Source organism: Ranitomeya variabilis, chromosome 3 (assembly GCF_051348905.1).
Source record: "Ranitomeya variabilis isolate aRanVar5 chromosome 3, aRanVar5.hap1, whole genome shotgun sequence".
NCBI classification, from domain to species: domain Eukaryota; kingdom Metazoa; phylum Chordata; class Amphibia; order Anura; family Dendrobatidae; genus Ranitomeya; species Ranitomeya variabilis.
This window is the reverse complement of record NC_135234.1, coordinates 663,192,467-663,212,087: the sequence shown is the minus strand read 5'-3', so window position 1 is coordinate 663,212,087 and position 19,621 is coordinate 663,192,467. Positions and strand designations below refer to the sequence as shown.

The 19,621-nt window shown below is 43.7% G+C and overlaps 1 protein-coding gene across 1 annotated transcript; it reads right to left on the bottom strand.

Annotated features, from left to right (window-relative positions):
* Positions 1-15,705: 15,705 nt before the first annotated feature.
* LOC143817572 (olfactory receptor 5AP2-like) lies at positions 15,706-16,650 on the bottom strand. Its single transcript, XM_077299066.1, has one exon. It carries the CDS (start codon positions 16,648-16,650, stop codon positions 15,706-15,708), a length of 945 nt encoding a protein of 314 aa, XP_077155181.1.
* Positions 16,651-19,621: the final 2,971 nt, after the last annotated feature.

The window sequence follows — 19,621 nt, the reverse complement described above, 5'->3', positions numbered from 1 at the left end:
CTCAGGGAATCAAGCCTCTCCTCCCGACGGTAAGCTCCGTGCCCCTTAATCCCAAAGCACCAATATATACTGGGTTGCCAAAACTTAGTGTGCCTCCACCCTATGATCTGGCTGGGTGGATTTGTGATGTATGCGGAATTACTAATTCTCAGTGTAGAGAGGTCTGTTACAATTGTGGAGCGAGGAGATCCGGGGTTGTAGCCCCCACCTTTCCCTTGCTAAATGCTGACGGCACCTATTATCGGCCACCACCAGCACTAGTCCCTGCTATGCTTAGTATTGCTAGCGGTTATGAGTATCCACCCCCTCCTACCTTAGTCACTCGGTCAGAGACGGGATACACAGAGGAGATAGAAGATTTCCAGGAAATGTATTCTAATGTTATTCCTGGATCCCACTGTCATGATGTGCTCTTTAGGATAGGGACAGGGGATCTCACAAAACAACATGTTGGGGCCATAGTAAATGCCGCAAATAATCAACTCCACCATGCTGGAGGACTGGCTGCAGTGATTTCACAGAAAGGTGGACCCATGATACAGGAAGAATCTAATATATATATACAAACTTATGGCCAGGTAGAAACAGGACAGGTCGCAGCGACCAGAGCAGGACAGCTTCCGTGTCAATATGTAATACATGCAGTGGGGCCACGGTATAATTCTAGCAACAATCCCAAGTCCCAACAGTTGCTTACCGAGGCTGTCCAGAACGCAATCCTGTATGCCTCCTCCGTTCCTCCCGGTACGATGCCTCAACGTACAATGGCCATACCATTAATCTCTGCCGGTATCTTCCAATATCCCAGGAAGGATGCCGCCATGGTTATAGTATCAGCAATAGAGTGCTGTATACAGGAAAACCCCATAAAATTGGAGGAGGTCCGATTTGTCCTTGATAGCCGCCTAACGGCCCATCAGGCAACACAATCTCTAACTGTAACAGAGCCTCCTGCCCCGCTTTCGCAGCAGATGCCTCTTGTGTCCGTATTACCGCCACCTCCTCCCGCCCCCGAGTCAGTAATATCAGAGTTTGAAGAAGATGATGTGAAAACTACTCCTGACAGGCCGAAGTATACCCCCTTTTCTCCATCGCAGATAAACACCCGTTGTAACCAATTACCCGACCCAGAAACCTCCCCCATGGCCTTCTATAGACAAATAGCAGCGAATTGAGAGATTTATTCCACTCCCCGGAGAGATCTGTTACACTTACTCCAAGTGAAGGCTGGGGAGGGATATTTTCCAATCATTGAGGGTGGCATAATGTATAATGTGAACCTGGATGGGGGAACATATGAGAGTGGTGTTGATTTCTGTAATGCTTTAAAAGTTTGGGCACAAGATAGATTAGCGGACCAAGCTACCTCCCTCACAGATGTCACACAGGACAAGGGGGAGACTGCCGAGAAGTTTTATGGGCATCTTATGGTAGTGTTTAAAGATTTGGGATTCTCATTGTATAATAAAGCCCATTCACACCTTTTTGTGGCAGCTTTAATGTCCGGCCTGAAATCTGAATTGAAAGAGGCAATAATGTCGGTCAGACCCGATATTGAGACTTCCACTCCGGATGATGCATTAAAAATAATTAAAAGTTTTCAAAAGAATTTAGCACTTCTGCATCAACAGGAAAATCAAGGGTTAAAACTGTAGCTGCTCCGATTCCAGCCCCCACCCCAGGTACAAGAATGCAGCTGGCTCCTTATCAGTGGCCTGCCCAGCAGCAAACTCTAATTTCAGCCCTCCCACCTTATACGAATTCAGTCCCCTACTCAAATATTTCTTTTAACCCTATGTCTGGAGGTATCGCTCCCCAGCCCCGCCGCACCAGTTCTTACTTGCAGTGTTGGCGCTGTGGCCGGCCCGGTCACTTTCAGAGAGATTGTCACACCCCTGCTGACAGATGCTACCCTCAAGTTCCCCCTTCCAGTCACAACCTGAATACAGGGAACCCCAGAGGATACGCCAATTACAGACAGCCTCAAAATCCTGATAATCGCCCATACTGAAGGGTTGGCCAACCAGAGTCTGCCATCACAATGTCCTTCACCAAACCTGGGGCATGCTCATCTGTCACGCTTCCTGTTGGGGACACCCTTGTTAAGTTCATGGTAGACACTGGGGCGGCCAATTCTATAATCAGGTCATCAGATGTACCTACGGATATCCCTATTCAATTCTCAGACCAAGAGCTTGTTTTAATTGGAGTAGATGGCAGGCCCAATAAACATACTCTTACAAAACCCATCCCTGTGGGACCTTTCCCTGAAGTTACTGCTCAGTTCGTAATCTCTCCTACATGTCCGGTAAATTTACTGGGGGCAGATTTGTTATCACAGTTCCGCTCCAGAATACAATTCCAAGATGATGGTCAGATGGTCCTCACATTATATAACCCTTATGCAAATGAACACCATGAGGAGATCTGTATCCTACATGCCCTTCCCACAGTGATGATGGCCCTGATAGGCCCAGATCCACCCCCAATAATGCCTGAGGATCAGCGACTCACCCCATATCTCTCAGAGATACCACCCAAACTTTGGTCAAAAGGGCCAGATGATATAGGGAAAATGCCTGTAGAACCAGTAAAAGTGTTTCTCAAACCTGGTGCCCCTTTTCCCAAAGTCCATCAATACCCTTTGAAACATGATCAGGTGCAGGGCCTCAAGGGGCAAATACAAACATTTCTCGATAATGGTGCCCTGGTACCCTGTGTTTCCCCATGTAACACGCCCTTGTTTCCTGTTAAGAAAAAGACTCCACCCGGCCAACCCCCTGTGTACCGGCTGGTACAAGACCTACGGGCAGTTAATGCAGTTACTGTTCCAGAAACTCCGGTGGTGCCTAATCCACATACCCTTTTGTCCCAGGTACCTCAGGATGCTGCTTGGTTCACAGTCATCGACCTTGCCAATGCCTTCTTCAGTATTCCATTACACCCAGATTGCCAGTTTCTGTTTGCATTCACATATCAGGGACGACAATTAACGTGGACAGTTATGCCACAAGGTGCCCAAAACAGTCCCAATCAGTTTACAAAAAACATGGGCGAGTGTCTTTTACCCTGGCAGTTAAATCATCCCTATGTCACGCTGCTTCAGTATGTGGATGATCTTTTGTTGTGTGCACGATCGGAGCAGGAAGCCATTGTGGCCACTGTTAGTCTCCTCAAGTATCTGGCAGATCTGAACTGTCGGGTTTCAGCCTCGAAACTTCAGTTCTGCCTTGGTCAGGTGATATTTTTGGGTCACTGTCTCCTTCAGGGTGTCAGACACCTCACAGAAGAAAGAAAAGTAGCCGTCAGCTCCCTTCCTTTTCCAAAAGATGAGACTGCACTTCAGCGTTTTCTTGGACTATGTACTTATTGTCGTCAGTGGATACCGGACGCATCCCGCATAATGCAACCTCTCTACAATGCCTTAAAAGACGGTATAATGAACTATAAGGAGAGATCACCGGTTTGTATGGAAAACCTTCATCGTGCTTTCTCTGAATTAAAGCGGCTTATTGCTTCCGCCCCTGCCTTGGGCATCCCGGACTACACTCGACCGTTCCATTTGTATGTGTCTGAGAATGAAGGACACGCAGCAGGGGTACTCACACAGTCACATGGCAATAGACAACGGCCAGTGGGCTATTATTCGGCCCACCTCGACCCCGTGGCTCGGGCATCACCAAGTTGCATGAGGGCAGTTCACGCCACTCATTCGTTGCTTGACAAGACTGCGGACATAATTCTTGGACATGAGATGCACATTTTTGCCCCGCATGATATTGCGGCAATACTGACACTCCAACAGCCAAGACATCTGACTGTACAACGACACTTGCGGCTGCAGTGTTCACTCCTTTTGCCTGACTACGTCAAGTTGCATCGCTGTACTACAATTAACCCCGCTACTTTACTGCCGGTCCCCAAGAAGGATGGCAGTGACGAGGATTACCTCCAACATGACTGCTTCCAACTCCTAACTGAAGAAACAGCTACTCCACCAAATGTCAGTGAGAATCCACTTCTAAATCCTGATCTGGTGTTATACACGGATGGTTCAAGATATGCTGATGAGTTTGGCAGATTCCACACCGGATACGCTGTTACTACGGAAGACACTGTAGTGCACGCAGCTGCACTCCCGCCCTCACAGTCAGCACAAGAAGCAGAACTTCAGGCTCTGTCTACTGCATGTGTTCTGGCCAAAGACAGGCGGGCTAATATTTACACAGACTCACAGTATGCATTTGGTATTGCTCATGATTTCGGAGCCCTATGGGCCAATCGAGGGTTTATTACTACCGCTGGGACTCCAGTGAAGAATGCTGAAGCTGTTAAAACCCTCATGGACTCAATCAGATTACCTACTCAGGTGGCCATTATCAAAGTTAAGGCGCACAGTCCTAGGAACAGTCCGGAGACTGTTGGTAACGCCTTTGCAGATATGCAAGCAAAAGCTGCTGCTCTCCTACCCGTTGAACCGACTATACCAGCTATGGTGACCACACGCTCTCAGCGTAAACAGTTACAAGAAACACTGACTCTACAGGAACCTGATGATCCACGACAGACTGAGGTTTTCTCCCGGACCCCGCGAGACCGCTTAATGACGATGCAGAGAATGTCCCCAAAGGAAGAAGTGAAGCAGTGGAAGGCTGATGGAGCACGTATGGACAATGGTCTCTGGAAAAAGGACCAACTTGTGTGTCTCCCTAAGCGGATGTACCCTGCTATTGCCACTTGGGCACATGGGCCCACACATCGAGGAAAAAACCAGGCCCTAGCCCTGGTACAAAAATTCTACAGTCCTGACAGCACTCAACCGTGCATGTAATATCTGTCAGACCTGCAATCCTGGTCAACTTCAACGTGTACCCCAGAAGCACCTTGCTAAGCCCGACTATCCTTTCCAAAGGCTCCAAGTGGACCACATCACGTTGCCTAAGTCTGGAAGGTATGAATATTGTCTGGTGGTTGTCGATATGTTTTCCAGTTGGCCTGAAGCATTCCCCGTTACCAACATGACCGCAAAAACCACAGCAAAAAAAACTTGTGATGGAAGTTATATGCAGATATGGTGTTCCAGAAGTTGTTGAAAGTGATCAAGGTCCGGCCTTCTCTTCTTGTGTGTATCAGGAGGTTCTCACAATGCTTGGATCTACAGTAGCTCTCCATACTCCGTATCATCCACAATCTAGTGGGAAAGTTGAGAGGCTGAATGGCACACTGAAGGGACAATTGACCAAAATGATGCAGGAGACTACGGCTCCATGGCCAGAGCTCCTACCCATTGTACTGTACCACATTCGTACTACCCCTATTGCAAAACATGGCCTGTCCCCATATGAGATATTGTTTGGTACTAGGCCCCCAGTTGCAAATTTCCAGCCTCAGCAGTTATCAGAAGAAACTGACCGTACTGTTCAATATGTTATTCAGCTTAGTAAAAATCTTGCTAACACCCATGCTTCAGTTTCTTCTTCCCTTCCAGATTCAGCAGAAACGGACACTTGTCACAACTTGAAGCCTGGTGATTTTGTGGTCGTGAAAAGGCATGTCAGAAAACACGGACTAGAACCCTTGTATGACGGTCCCTACCAAGTCCTCCTCCTCACTCCTACATCAGTGAAGCTGGAAGGAAGGCCGACGTGGATCCACGCATCGCACTGCAAGCTGGTCAAACAGACTAGTAGCAAATAAGAGGACATAATGTTTTGGTTTCTCACATTTTCTATAATAATATTGGTAACTGCATGGCACAGCCTAAATTCCCCAACATCCTTGAACAATAAGTTTGTACAACATCATGAAAGATTACTGAGAGATTTGTTGGATAATTCCCAGTCTCTGGCAGATTGCTGGATTTGCACACATTCACCTGTATCAGCCACAAGTATCCCCTTTTTGGCTATTCCTGTCCCACCTGAGGAGTTGTTTGCTTGGACTAATTGTTCTGACACATTCGCTAACAATGCCACAAATAATGTTAAATTATGGAATACTACTGTTGGTATACCTATTGTGGGATGGGTTGGGTACCCCTGGTGGCAAGGTAACCTTTCAGGAAGCGATACACACCTTCAATATCTGGCCTATGAAGGAGGGGTTTGGGTACCTAAGAATAAGACTAGTCTAACCAATCTAGGGCAAGTTCCAACATATGGTTTACAAATTAGTTTTGATGTGACCTCATACTCTACTGATGCTTTCAAACCAATACTGTTAGAAAGAATGATACATAATACGTCATGGAAATTTTCTAGTCTGTTTTTACAAGGTTCTAAAGATATCTGCGCTAGCATTCCTGGCAATATACCTTGCAATGAGTCTTCTGGATATGTGCCAGGAACCCTCACTTGTGGGAATCCTAATGTAGGTTATTGTAGTCCTCTAGGACAGTCTCCACCTTGGTGCATGCTCCAGAATGTCTCAGCCTTTATAGACTTGGCGCATAGATTGGTACTACAACATTCAGCCTTATGGGATTTACCTGTTGATATGTTCTGGGTGTGTGGAGACAATGCTTATAAATGGTTGCCAGTAGGGGTGAAGGGCACTTGTACTCTAGGTCGATTGACCCCTGCTACCTTCGTTCTCTCAAGTAAACAGTTGGATACACAGACTATACCCAAACATACATTATATAAAAGAGCTGCAGATAACTCACCCCGCCCTTCGGGAAGACCACATGTGGTACAGATGGGTATAGCCAATAAAATTGTCAGTTCTATTTTCATTTACCCTATGATTACACAAATGTGGGATAAATTGGTTAGGGCCACAGATTATCTAGATGATCAAATTTGGGATATATTGGGTATACTTAATACTACTGTTGCTGTCCAAAACCAACTTATTATAGTCACTAATCAACATACTGTAGTACTGGATTACTTAACAGCAGCACAGGGTGGTATGTGTCAGGTTATTGGACCCGCATGCTGTCATTATATAGATCCCAACAGTACTATGAAGTTAAAGTTAAAGTTAGAGGATATTCAAAGACTCAGAGATCAATATAATAGAGACAATGACCATAATAAGGACAGTTGGTGGGCAGACACCTTCTCCTTTCTTAATCCAGCCAATTGGTTTAAGGGATTTGGGGGCTGGATAGCTGGAATCTTGCACAGTTTGTTACATATCGCTGCCTTTATCCTTGTCATGTATGCAATACTAAAACTTGTTTTTTGGTGTATTTCTATATGTATTAGGAAATTCTGCACTAAGACAACTAATGGTGATATCAAAAGCGCTGCCACCCCTGCTCTTCTCTACACCGATTTCACAAAGTTACCTGATGAAGATGTTGAAGCCAAGTGTATGGCTACCTTCAAAAAACCTCCTCCACCGTATCAAAAATTGTTATCCGTAAATTGTAGCATACGGGGGGGACGGGTACGCCGTAACAGCCATGGCTGGTAACATGGCACCAGTCATGTGAAGACCGTACCCCTCGAGCTTATAGCTCGGGATAGTACCTCTGATGCTGCATATTAGTTCACAAAATTTATCTGGGGGGGAATGTGAAGGAACAAATTAAGAAGGATTCTCCATTTTGTGCTTTTCGACTCCATTTTGTTGTTTTGATATAAATTTTGTTAGTAGGTTAGAATTTACAGCTGTGATGAGACCTTGATTGTTGCAACTTGGGCAGAATATGAGACTGAGGGTGTATTGTTCTATGAGACTTTGACGCACAGATTGTTCCTGTATTCTTATAGGCTAAGAACTGTGAACGTGTTTTTATGCTGATTGGTTGAAGTATAATTTTTTAGGATTATAAAAAATGATATACAATAAACGGGGGCCAGAGATCAGCTTGATCCCCCATACAGAGACACACGTCTCCATCTGGTCATTTTCAGTTGCCGGCAACACCTTGTATATTAATTTGGAAATCACTGGGTTAACCGTGAAGGATCAATTTAAATCCTCCCTCAACAGCAGTAAATAACGAGGACACCAGATTGCAGTCTCTTTACCTCTTTACTGAAGGCTTCAGGATCCTCAGTCTGGAATACGGTTAACCGGGCTGCGCAAGTCCGGCCGGTCCGATGGCACCTCCAGGGTTCCCTTTGCAGGTGGAAATCTGTGCCTACCTTCTAGCGTTTGTGTGTTGTGGTCCTCCCCTGCTGTGCTTACGGGATAGTCCCCACAACTGTTGTGTCTGTTTCTGAAGTTCCCTCACAACTACATTATGATGTTCTGCTTCGTCCCCCAGATGATATGGCTAGGATGCACCCGTATGATGGGTAGGCTCGAAGTTCTTCCGGGACCCTAGAGTCGCCCCTCTCCAAATGTTGCCCCCTATGTCTTCTTAGGTGATTTGAGTGAGACAGCCCGCCTATAACTGACTGTCCTGCCGTAGGTTTGAAGTAAGGCCTGGAGCTTAATACTTCCTCGGCGTTCCGCCCACCGGCTGCGCGCCTCAGTAGGATGTTGCCTCGACTTACAGCACGACTCCTACTGGTGTTTCTCCTTGTTGCGTTGATCTCGTTTCTCACTCTTCACAATAAACCTCGCTTCTTGTCCTTTCTTGGGGTACCGCCGCAACGAAGTGCAGGCACGGTCCCGTAACGTTCTTTCTGTTCGCTAGGCCTCTGTCAGGATCCCACCCCTGACAGGGACCCCCCTGAATCTTCCCCTGCAACACCCTCTGCCACAGGATGTTGCCTGGTTCCAACCCAGTCAGCTTCTGACTAACTTCCTACCTAACCCCCAGTTTTTCCAGATTGTGAGGAGTGGCCTAATACATAGTGCCCTTAGCTCCCCCTGGAGGCCAGACTGTGTAGTTGAAGTGTATTGGTGTCTGTGATACCTGGTCAGGTGAACTCCTTCAGTGGCATCAGACGTACCATAGCCCCCCTTAGCGGCGGAGCATCAGTACTGCAACGACCAGGACTCTGGGGCGCTGCATAAGTGTTGCCATCTTGCTTGTTTTAGTATACAGTTTCCTGATGTGACCATCGTTCCACATAAAGGGAATTTGACCCCTGATATTGTTTTTTTTTTAATACAACCAGCTTGACAAGGCACCAATGCACTACACGATATAGTATATGATGCTGTGTCCCCATTCTTTTGTAAATGTCCAGTAGTATTTCTGTATTGTTGCAATTTTTTTATTATTTATAGAATTTAATTAAATAATTTTTAAAAGGTTTATACTCTTTTTGGCTATTTATTAACCATTTTCTTTGACTCAGTGTCCCAACTATACCTACTCCTATCCCTCCCAACTGGGAAATTCCCTATTTCCTTAACTATTTCTGTACTGAACTTACCTAACGGCCTAATCTACAGTGCCCTCCACTGTACTAAACCCAGTTCTAACCGTTCTTACTACTCTAACTAAATCTTACACTTGTGTTATAGTTTGCTATCTCTGTCCCTTGTCTTATAAAAATACACAACTGTACATTAATAGTGTTGAGCGATACCTTCCGATATTTGAAAGTATCGGTATCGGATTGGATCGGCCGATATCCCAAAAATATCGGATATCGCCGATACCGATACCCGATACCAATACAAGTCAATGGGACACAAATATCGGAAGTGATCCTGGATGGTTCCCAGGGTCTGAAGGAGAGGAAACTCTCCTTCAGGCCCTGGGATCCATATTCATGTAAAAAATAAAGAATAAAAATAAAAAATATGGATATACTCACCCTCGGACGAGCCCTGGCTGTCACCGCTGCAAGCGTCTGACTCCGTTCCTAAGAATGCAGAGTGAAGGACCTTCGATGATGTCGCGGTCACGTGAGCGGTCACATGAGCGGTCACACGACCAATCACAAGCCGCGACGTCATCGCAGGTCCTACACTCACTGCATTCTTAGGAACGGAGGCTGCCGGTTGCACCAGGTTGGTTGGTCCAGGGTCCGTCGGAGGGGTGAGTATATCCATATTTTTTTTTTTTATTCTTTATTTTTTACATGAATATGGATCCCAGGGCCTGAAGGAGAGTCTCCTCTCCTCTAGACCCTGGGAACCATACGCACCGCACACGCCTGGGAACTTATAGGAACTTCCGATTCCGATTTCCGATATCACAAAAATATCGGAACTCGGTATCGGAATTCCGATACAGCGAATATCGGCCGATACCCGATATTTGCAGTATCGGAATGCTCAACACTATACATTAAACATGTGTCTTCACATAGTAAACCATGTTACACTTAAAACTTACCTGTTTTACTAGGAAGGGATGCAGGGTATAAATTGACCCCAACACACCCTTACATGTGATTAAAAAAAATTTCTGTGCAGAGATGTAATGGTGCCCCTGCTGTATCTTTTGTAACTGCCAGTCTGACCATGTAGAGCTTCTTTTTCTACTGGTTGTGCATGCAGCTTCTATTAATCTTACACAAGTTACCAAGAAAGTGAGAATAAGTAAAGATGAATATTCTTTAGGTATTTTACTGATGCCATTGGCAGGGCTGTCCTAGCTGCTGATTTATTTGATATTACCCCTCTCTCAACCTGTTAGTTGCTAGTTTCATCTAATTAGTGATCTTATTTTCTGTATTAGAGGACCTTTTGAGTTCACCATAATAAACCACACTGGGGTAATACAACAGGCTCAGTCACCTGAAACAAAGATAAAAACCTGAAAAACAGTGTATATAGATGGCCGCTCAACTCGTACTGCACTGCTTTGATTTATTAAGATTACCTGAAAGGTCCTCTGGTATAGCAAATACAATCGCTACTTAGAGGAAATGAACAGGCCGGGAAGAGTGACGCCTGCGAAACCTAGATGCAAAATCAGAATGCGAAACCAGCCGTTACACAAGTTGCATTGGTTACACAGCAACAATTTTTTAAGCATAACCAATTGTGAAATTATTTAATTTTTCATTATCTATTGATCAACAGAATGTTTGTTCATGGAACAACCTCTTTAAAGGGAAACCGTTAGCATGATTGTGCTCAGTAAACTGTGGGGCCTGTGTGTGGGGGCTTTATGTGGTCCTCTGCTTAAATATTCATCTGTATGGCTTATGACAGGTCACTGATCCCTCACTGACCTGCCCTCTATTTTGCATACTGCATATAATAGTGTTGTTGATATTGTTCATAATATTGTTGGCTATTGTGAGGCTTAGAAAAAAAATTCACATACAGTAAAATGGCATCGGTGGCAGCACCTGCGCAATAGCATCTATCTCTTACTGATAGATGCTACTGCATAAGCGTCGCTGTCAGTGTCATTTTGCTGCAGTCAAATTTTTTTGTTCTCCAGCAAAATGGCGCTGGTGGCGTCGCATGTGCAATAGCATCTCGGTGCCATTTTGTTAAGGGAAAAAAATTGGCTGCAGCAAAATGGCGGCGTAGGCGCATGCACAGTAGCATCTATCGCTTAGGCCGGTGTCATACTTGTGAGTGCAATGCGAGAAACTCGCACTAGTCTCTTGCATCAATACCCGGCACTGCCACTGGCACTTGGGACCGAAGCGTGCAGCTGCATGTACAGTTGTGGCCAAAAGTATTGACACCCCTGCAATTCTGTCAGATAATACTCAGTTTCTTCCTGAAAATGATTGCAAACACAAATTCTTTGGTATTATTATCTTCATTTAATTTGTCTTAAATGAAAAAACACAAAAAGAATTGTCCTAAAGCCAAATTGGATATAATTCCACACCAAACATAAAAAAGGGGGTGGACAAAAGTATTAGCACTGTTCGAAAAATCATGTGATGCGTCTCTAATTTGTGTAATTAACAGCACCTGTAACTTACCTGTGACACCTAACAGGTGTTGGCAATATCTACATCACACTTGCAGCCAGTTGACATGGATTAAAGTTGACTCAACCTCTGTCCTGTGTCCTTGTGTGTACCACATTGAGCATGGAGAAAAGAAAGAAGACCACTGTCTGAGGATTTGAGAAACCAAATTGTGAGGAAGCATGAGCAATCTCAAGGCTACAAGTCCATCTCCAGAGACCTGAATGTTCCTGTGTCTACCGTGCGCAGTGTCATCAAGAAGTTTAAAGCCCATGGCACTGTGGCTAACCTCCCTAGATGTGGACGGAAAAGAAAAATTGACAAGAGATTTCAATGCAAGATTATGCAGATGTTGGATAAAGAACCTCGACTAACATCCAAACAAGTTGAAGCTGCCCTGCAGTCCGAGGGTACAACAGTGTCAACCCGTACTATCCGTCGGCGTCTGAATGAAAAGGGACTGTATGGTAGGAGACCCAGGAAGACCCCACTTCTTACCCCGAGACATAAAAAAGCCAGGCTGGAGTTTGCCAAAACTTATCTGAAAAAGCCTTAAACGTTTTGGAAGAATGTTCTCTGGTCAGATGAGACAAAAGTAGAGCTTTTTGGGCAAAGGCATCAACATAGAGTTTACAGGAGAAAAAAAGAGGCATTCAAAGAAAAGAACACAGTCTCTTCCGTCAAACATGGCGGAGGTTCCCTGATGTTTTGGAGTTGCTTTGCTACCTCTGGCACTGGACTGCTTGACCGTGTGCATGGCATTATGAAGTCTGAAGACTACCAACAAATTTAGCAGCATAATGTAGGGCCCAGTGTGAGAAAGCTGGGTCTCCCTCAGAGGTCATGGGTCTTCCAGCAGGACAATGACCCAAAACACACTTCAAAAAGCACTAGAAAATGGTTTGAGAGAAAGCACTGGAGACTTCTAAGGTGGCCAGCAATGAGTCCAGACCTGAATCCCATAGAACACCTGTGGAGAGATCTAAAAATGGCAGTTTGGAGAAGGCACCCTTTAAATATCAGGGACCTGGAGAAGTTTGCCAAAGAAGAATGGTCTAAAATTCCAGCAGAGCATTGTAAGAAACTCATTGATGGTTACCGGAAGCGGTTGGTCGCAGTTATTTTGGCTAAAGATTGTGCAACCACGTATTAGGCTGAGGGTGCCAATACTTTTGTCTGGCCCATTTTTGGAATTTTGTGTGAAATAATCAATGTTTTGCTTTTTGCTTCATTCTCTTTTGTGTTTTTTCATTTAAGACAAATTAAATGAAGATAATAATACCAAAGAATTTGTGATGGCAATCATTTTCAGGCAGAAACTGAGTATTATCTGACAGAATTGCAGGGGTGTCAATACCTTTGGCCACAACTGTATTTCTATGCAGCTGAACGCTCCAGTCCCGTGTGTCGGCGGCAGTGCCAGGTATTGATGCGCGAATTTCTTGCATTGCAATACCAAGTGTTACACCGGCCTTACCGATAGATGCTACTGCACATGAGCCACTGGCTGCACCATTTTGCTGATGGAAGAAAAATTTGGCTGCAGGAAAATGGCAGCGACGCTTGCGCAGCAGCATCTATCAATAAGAGATACATGCGACTAAATCCCCAGTAACCGAAGAAAATAATGGATGGCACTCACCAATGTGGTTTTCACTTGCTTTATTAGACACTGTGCAGCTCAGGCACAGGAGACATGTGCAAGGTACGGACCCGTTGAAGCGCGAAACAGCTGTGGTCCGTACCTTGCACATGTCTCCCGTGCCTGAGCTGCACAGTGTCTAATAAAGCAAGTGAAAACTGCATTGGTGAGTGCCATCCATTATTTTCTTCGGTTATTGTGGACTTCCTGCATTTTTTTTTCCCATATGGATTGAGCACCTACAGCAGTGTTTTTGGAGGCTATATGGCGTTCATGATTTAGGTGGTTAACCTCATTTCATCACTTTGAGGTAAAGGTGAGGCAGTGGTGCCATACACTCTTCTGCTGTTGGCTTAGATACATGCTACTGTACAGGCACCACTGATGGTGCTATTTTGCTTGAGGAAAAACAATTTGGCTGCAACAAAATGGCTCCTGTGCCTGTGCCGTAGCACCTATCGGTAAGAAATACATGCTACTGCACAGGCGCCGCCACCGGTGCCATTTTGCTGGATATAAAAAAAAAAATTCTAAGCCTCACAATAGCCAACAGTATTATAGACATGATCACCAATATTACCAACAATATCATCAACAATATTATATATAGTATGTAACAGAGGGGGCAGGTCAGTAAAGGATCAGTGACCTGTCAGAAGCCATACAGATGATTATCTAAGCAGAGCACCACATAAAGATCCCCCAGAGCCCGCCCCGGAGCACGAGCATATTATTAACTGAAAACTACAAATAAAGATTAAACAACAACCACAAGACGGATTTCATCAACCAAGATATCATTTTGCTCAGTATAACGGCGCCGACCTGACAGTGTCTGAGGGTTACTTAGCAAAATCCTACTGACAGGTTCACTTTAAAGAAAATAAGTTATCTGGAAATTTTTAATATAGGCATTGTCCATGCTCTACTATGAAGCGTCTTCCAGAAGCAAATGTAATCACATACGATATGAACAAAAAACATCAGGGAACATAGGCTGCTTGACATAAATCCAACAGGACAGGAATAGGACAACACAGTGCGAAGAAAAGGGAATAGAAGCAAAGGGAAATGGAATGCGTTTAGGTTTTCAGACCACTCCTATATAGCTTTAGCTTTCTGTATATAGACCGTTACTATATATGACATTATGTTTTCACTTTTTTATATTGTTTCCATCCTTTTTAAAGGGTAAGCTCTAGCTTTCCTAGCCGTATTATTACAAATAATAAGCTTCTCTACAGTATGATGATGCCAGCAAGATGGTATAGAAGAGGTACTTTGTATTTGGTAATGACAGTGTGAATGTCATAAAACAGCACTTTTTGTAGCCAGAAAGATACTTTTGGTCTCTTCAGAGTATAAGATGAGCTTTTTTGGAGACTGTAGATGAGATGCAGTTGCCTTATTTTACCACATGACGTTAGACTGTGAGTGATAAAGTACACGGATAACTGTTATTGCATGATCATCACACATCTCATTAATGGGAAGCATACTGTAACTTCTTCTGATATGTGATCAGTGGAGAACTACAACTGGCACATTCATATTCAGCAAAAATAAAAAGCCCCTTTAACTTTATTTTTGTTCCTGACTTATAATACTGTGAAAAAGTTTTAGGCAGGTATGGAAAAATGAAAAGTAAGAATTATTTCAAGAATATGAATGTTAATAGTTTATTTTATCAATTGATAAAACGCAAAGTGAATATACCAAAGAAAAATCTCCATCAAATCAATATTTGATGTCGATTTTTGAAAAGAGCCTTCAAAAGAGCATCTATTCTTCTAGATGTATTTTTAGTGTCCTCTCGGACATATGAGCAGTGTCGGTGGTCACACGTGTTCAGTAACTCACTTCTGGCACCAACAATATAATTGTGGAACAGACTATTTAATTCTGAATCCTCTAATAGGGGAATTTTAAATCCAAGTTACTCATTTCATCATACAAATCATATACTATAAGTAGATAGAGAGTAGTGATGAGCGAGTATGCTCGTTACTCGAGTTTTCTGAGCATGCTTGGGTGTACTCCGAGTATCTGGGGCATGCTCGCTCGTATATTATGTTTGAGTCCTCGCAGCTGCATGATTTGTGGCTGCTAGACAGCCTGAATACATGTGGGGATTCCCTAACAGGCAATCCCTGCATGTGTTCAGGTTGTCTAACAGCAGCAAATCATGCAGCTGCGAGGACTCAAACATAATATACGAGCACGCCCAAGATACTCGGAGATCATCCGAGCATGCTCGGAAAACTCGAGTAACGAGCACACTCGGTCATCACTAATAGAGAGTTGTCCCTGTAAATATACACACTATAATATCAATTTAAGTCTATATTTGTCTCTGATTTTTATGAATGCCCTTGTGACTTCCTTATTTCTTAAGCTATAAATTAATGGGTTAATCATGGGTATAATAACAGTATAGAAGACAGAAGCAATTTTGTCTTGGCTCATAGCATAGCTAGAAGACGGTCGTAGGTACATGAAGACAATGGTGCTGTAGAATAAGCCAACTGTCATTAGGTGGGATGTACATGTAGAGAATGCTTTCTTCCTTCCTTGCTGAGAATTTATGTTTAATATGGTTGATATTATATAGCTATATGATACTATAATAGTTGTCAAAGAGCTGATTTCAGCGAGACCTCCAAAAATGAACATCACAAGCTCATTTACTGTGGTGTCAATGCAAGAGAGCTTTAGAAGCGGTGGGACATCACAGTAGAAGTGGTCTATTTTGTTGCTCCTGCAGAATGGTAATTGGAACGTGCACGACGTATGAATCGATGCATTGAGGTAACCCCCAAGGTAAGCAAAGCCCACAAGTTGCCTGCAGAACCTCGTCTTCATTATTATCATATATAACAGTGGGTTACAGATTGCAACATAGCGATCATAAGCCATTATCCCTAGCAGAAAACATTCAAGGCTTACTGAAGCACCAAACAGATACATCTGCATTGCACATTGAACTAATGAAATAGTTTTTGTAGCTGAAAGGAAAGTAGCTAAGGTTTTTGGCGTTATGATAGTAGAGTAACAGAGGTCTAAAAAAGAAAGGTTCTTTATGAAAAAGTACATTGGAGTATGAAGCCGAGAGTCTCCACTGATGGTCAGCATGATGCCAATATTAGCCAGCAAAGTAATAATGTAAAATATCAAAAATAAAACAAAAAGGAGTATCTCGAGCTGAGGATCATCAGTAAGACCCGAGAGTACAAAGTAAGAAGGATTTGTGCTGTTCAATATTCTCATGTCTTCTATAGAAGAAAATTGAGCCTTTAAAGCAGAAAGAAATGTTAGAACAGATCTTGCAAATGTGGCTTTTATTTACAATCACTCAAATAACTTGTATGGAGATAACTAATCATCACGTAAGTAAAGTGAATATAGTTTATCCCATGAATTGAAAAAATAAATCCTATTAAAGGAGTTGTGAGGCCTTGAGGTACAAGTCTGCAGTCACTCTCTCTATGACTGTATACTTGTGAGTCCTCACACCATGTGCACTGCACGCTGTGAGGATTCTTCATTGTTGGCGCTGTAATCGGCCGCGCGTGTGAATGCAGGTATGCAATTTGAATTGTTCCAGCCACATTCTGATTAAGCCTGGCCTCGCTCACTATAATTGCATTGCTGTCTATGTGGCGCGCACAGAAAGCAAGAAGCAGGGACACATGCCGAGAGATGGGGAGGTGACCACGCGGCCACGGTGGTGAGTACGCCTGCGATCCTGCATGGAAGGTGAAGGGGAGCCATGCAGGAGTGCTGGCATTACATTGGGTATAGTGGGGAAGCTACTAAGCATCCACCACTGAAGCTGGACCTCCGACCATGGGAGAAACAACATGGGTACTATAAAAGATGGATTATAGACATATTTACAAAACCACAGACTTTTCACATACTCTCAAGTTTTGAATCTGCTTGACTGCCATGACTAAAAGGTACTAAGGCAGCTGTCTCATCTTTTTGTCTTGTCTTCCATATTACAGACCTCACTTTTGCATTGTACTATTAGGCGGCCATCATCAAGGTCAGGCTAATAATAAATACAGCCTGTGCAGCTTACACAGGTGCCCGGCAGGAAAGGTGGCCCACTGTTACCGTAAAAAATAGTGGTCCTCCTTTCTTAGATCACTTTTAAGGAGTTTCATTCCTTCCTACTCATGTATTGCGAAACTGATCCATGGTGAGACTGCCACTGCCATCAAATGAGCAATTAGAAATCAAAGAGCTCATATACCAGGAGGGGAGGGGACTCTGATGTTGGTGTTTTATGACAGATGATATGCTGCAATACCACAAAAGTGTGTCATGCAGGCTCCAATAGCTCAGGGAAGCAAAAAGCAAAACAAAAAAGCCCTTATGTATCGTTGTGCAGGGTAGTAGCTGTGGGAGAGATACTGCTCTCTTACAGCCCAGTATGTTACATGAAGGTGGAGGTCCTGGCTGGGTGTGTGGGCTTCATCCATGAGAACACTACACCCTCGGAGGCTGCATGTTCCCGATGACTTTGGTTGACCAGGACCAGATGTTGAGGACTTCAATGCGGGAGACCACCAGTAAAAATAAACTCTTTACTTAACGATAACTTTGTGTGAATTATATACAGTAGTTAGCGGGTACACATCTTTATGTACATTTCATTACATTACATTGTGTACATTTCCATCACAATACAGAAGCATCTCTCACACATAGTCTCTATTCCTTTCTCTTTACTTACTTGTTTTCTGTCTTCATTGTTTCCCTCTTCTTCAGCACAGCCCAGCTCAGTACTACAGTACAGTTGGCCAGAGTCCTATTCGCAACCCGCGGTTCTTCATCTTCTCTCTCCTCAAGGGAACTATATTGCCGATATGGCATTTACTTCTCTTTCCAGTTTTCTGACGTCTTGGAATGTGCACCCGGGCGCTCTTTTCCTCCCATATACTCTGTCCCATCTTGACCCATTACCTCTCTGAGTTTCTGCTATTGTCCTCTCTCAGGACCCGTCTCCAATTGACCACTCTGTCCTTCTGTCAGTTTTCCGTCCTCTTTACTCTGTTTTAAGCTAACCACCATTTCGGTCTCTCCTCACTTCAGGACACCCATGTCATATGGCACTGCTTACTATCCAGACCTTAGGCTGCTTCTTATGCACACTGGGCTCTATCTGACATCCTGACAGGAAACTTTCTCTTCCCTTCACCTTATCGTCTCCCACTCTGGGCTAGTCCCAAACTTTACATCTACAAGCATCATCTACTACCTTTCCCTACCGTCAGACAAAACACGATACAAACACTATTAACGCATGACACAGTTCACATTACACATCAATGCACATGTTTTTCAATGGGGAACTTGAGCAGTATGCCCTTCTTCTTATACTTACCCTGCAGGGATCCAGCTCTACCCCTCTTTGCTGCTGCGGTCTTTGTTGATTGGCTGCATAAGTGACATTGCGTAAGAGTGCTGCGGAGAAGCTGTAGGTGGCAGTACTGGAGCCCAGCAGAGTGAGTAAAAGCTCAGTGTGATTGGATTTTTCGCATCCCTAAAGCTTTGGAACAACAATCTTTGAACGGACTCAGCTCCTTTACGCTATTGCAATATTAAATTACTTTTACTCATGAAACAAAAGTGGGTTTCAATTGGGTTTCTAGGAAATCACAACTAATTTCAACCATGAATGCACAATGATTGACATACCATACCTTCAATCAAATTAGCAGCCTATGTGGTCTTCTTGAACAACGTCCCATTCTTGTTGTCCACTGTTGCTTTGTATGGAATATGTCATTCCAGGTCAGTGCATTGTATAAAACTGCAGCTGGAGCTTTCAGCGTAAAATGATATATTTCTTACCAGTGTAATGCATTTAGAAAAGAAGATAGTACATGAGATGACATTGTTGTGAATTGTAAATGTAGACTGAAATAAACATTTTCCTTTGAAACTGATCACGTACATATATTATATTATATATTTCTGCTATTTTTTATGCAGAAGGTTGAAATAGATTCATTACAAATATTAAAAGGTTGTCCTTGAAATAAAACTTGAATCTCTTAGACCACACAAAATATTTTTTTAATGATGTTTCAGTCTCTAAATATTGCTGACACATGCTTCTCATGCACCGGATGGGATTCATTTGATTTCGTCACATTACGTCCACCTAATGTGTCCAGTGCTGGAGGTCACACGTGCTCAGTAGCTCAGGCCACCGGTCTGGATCTTC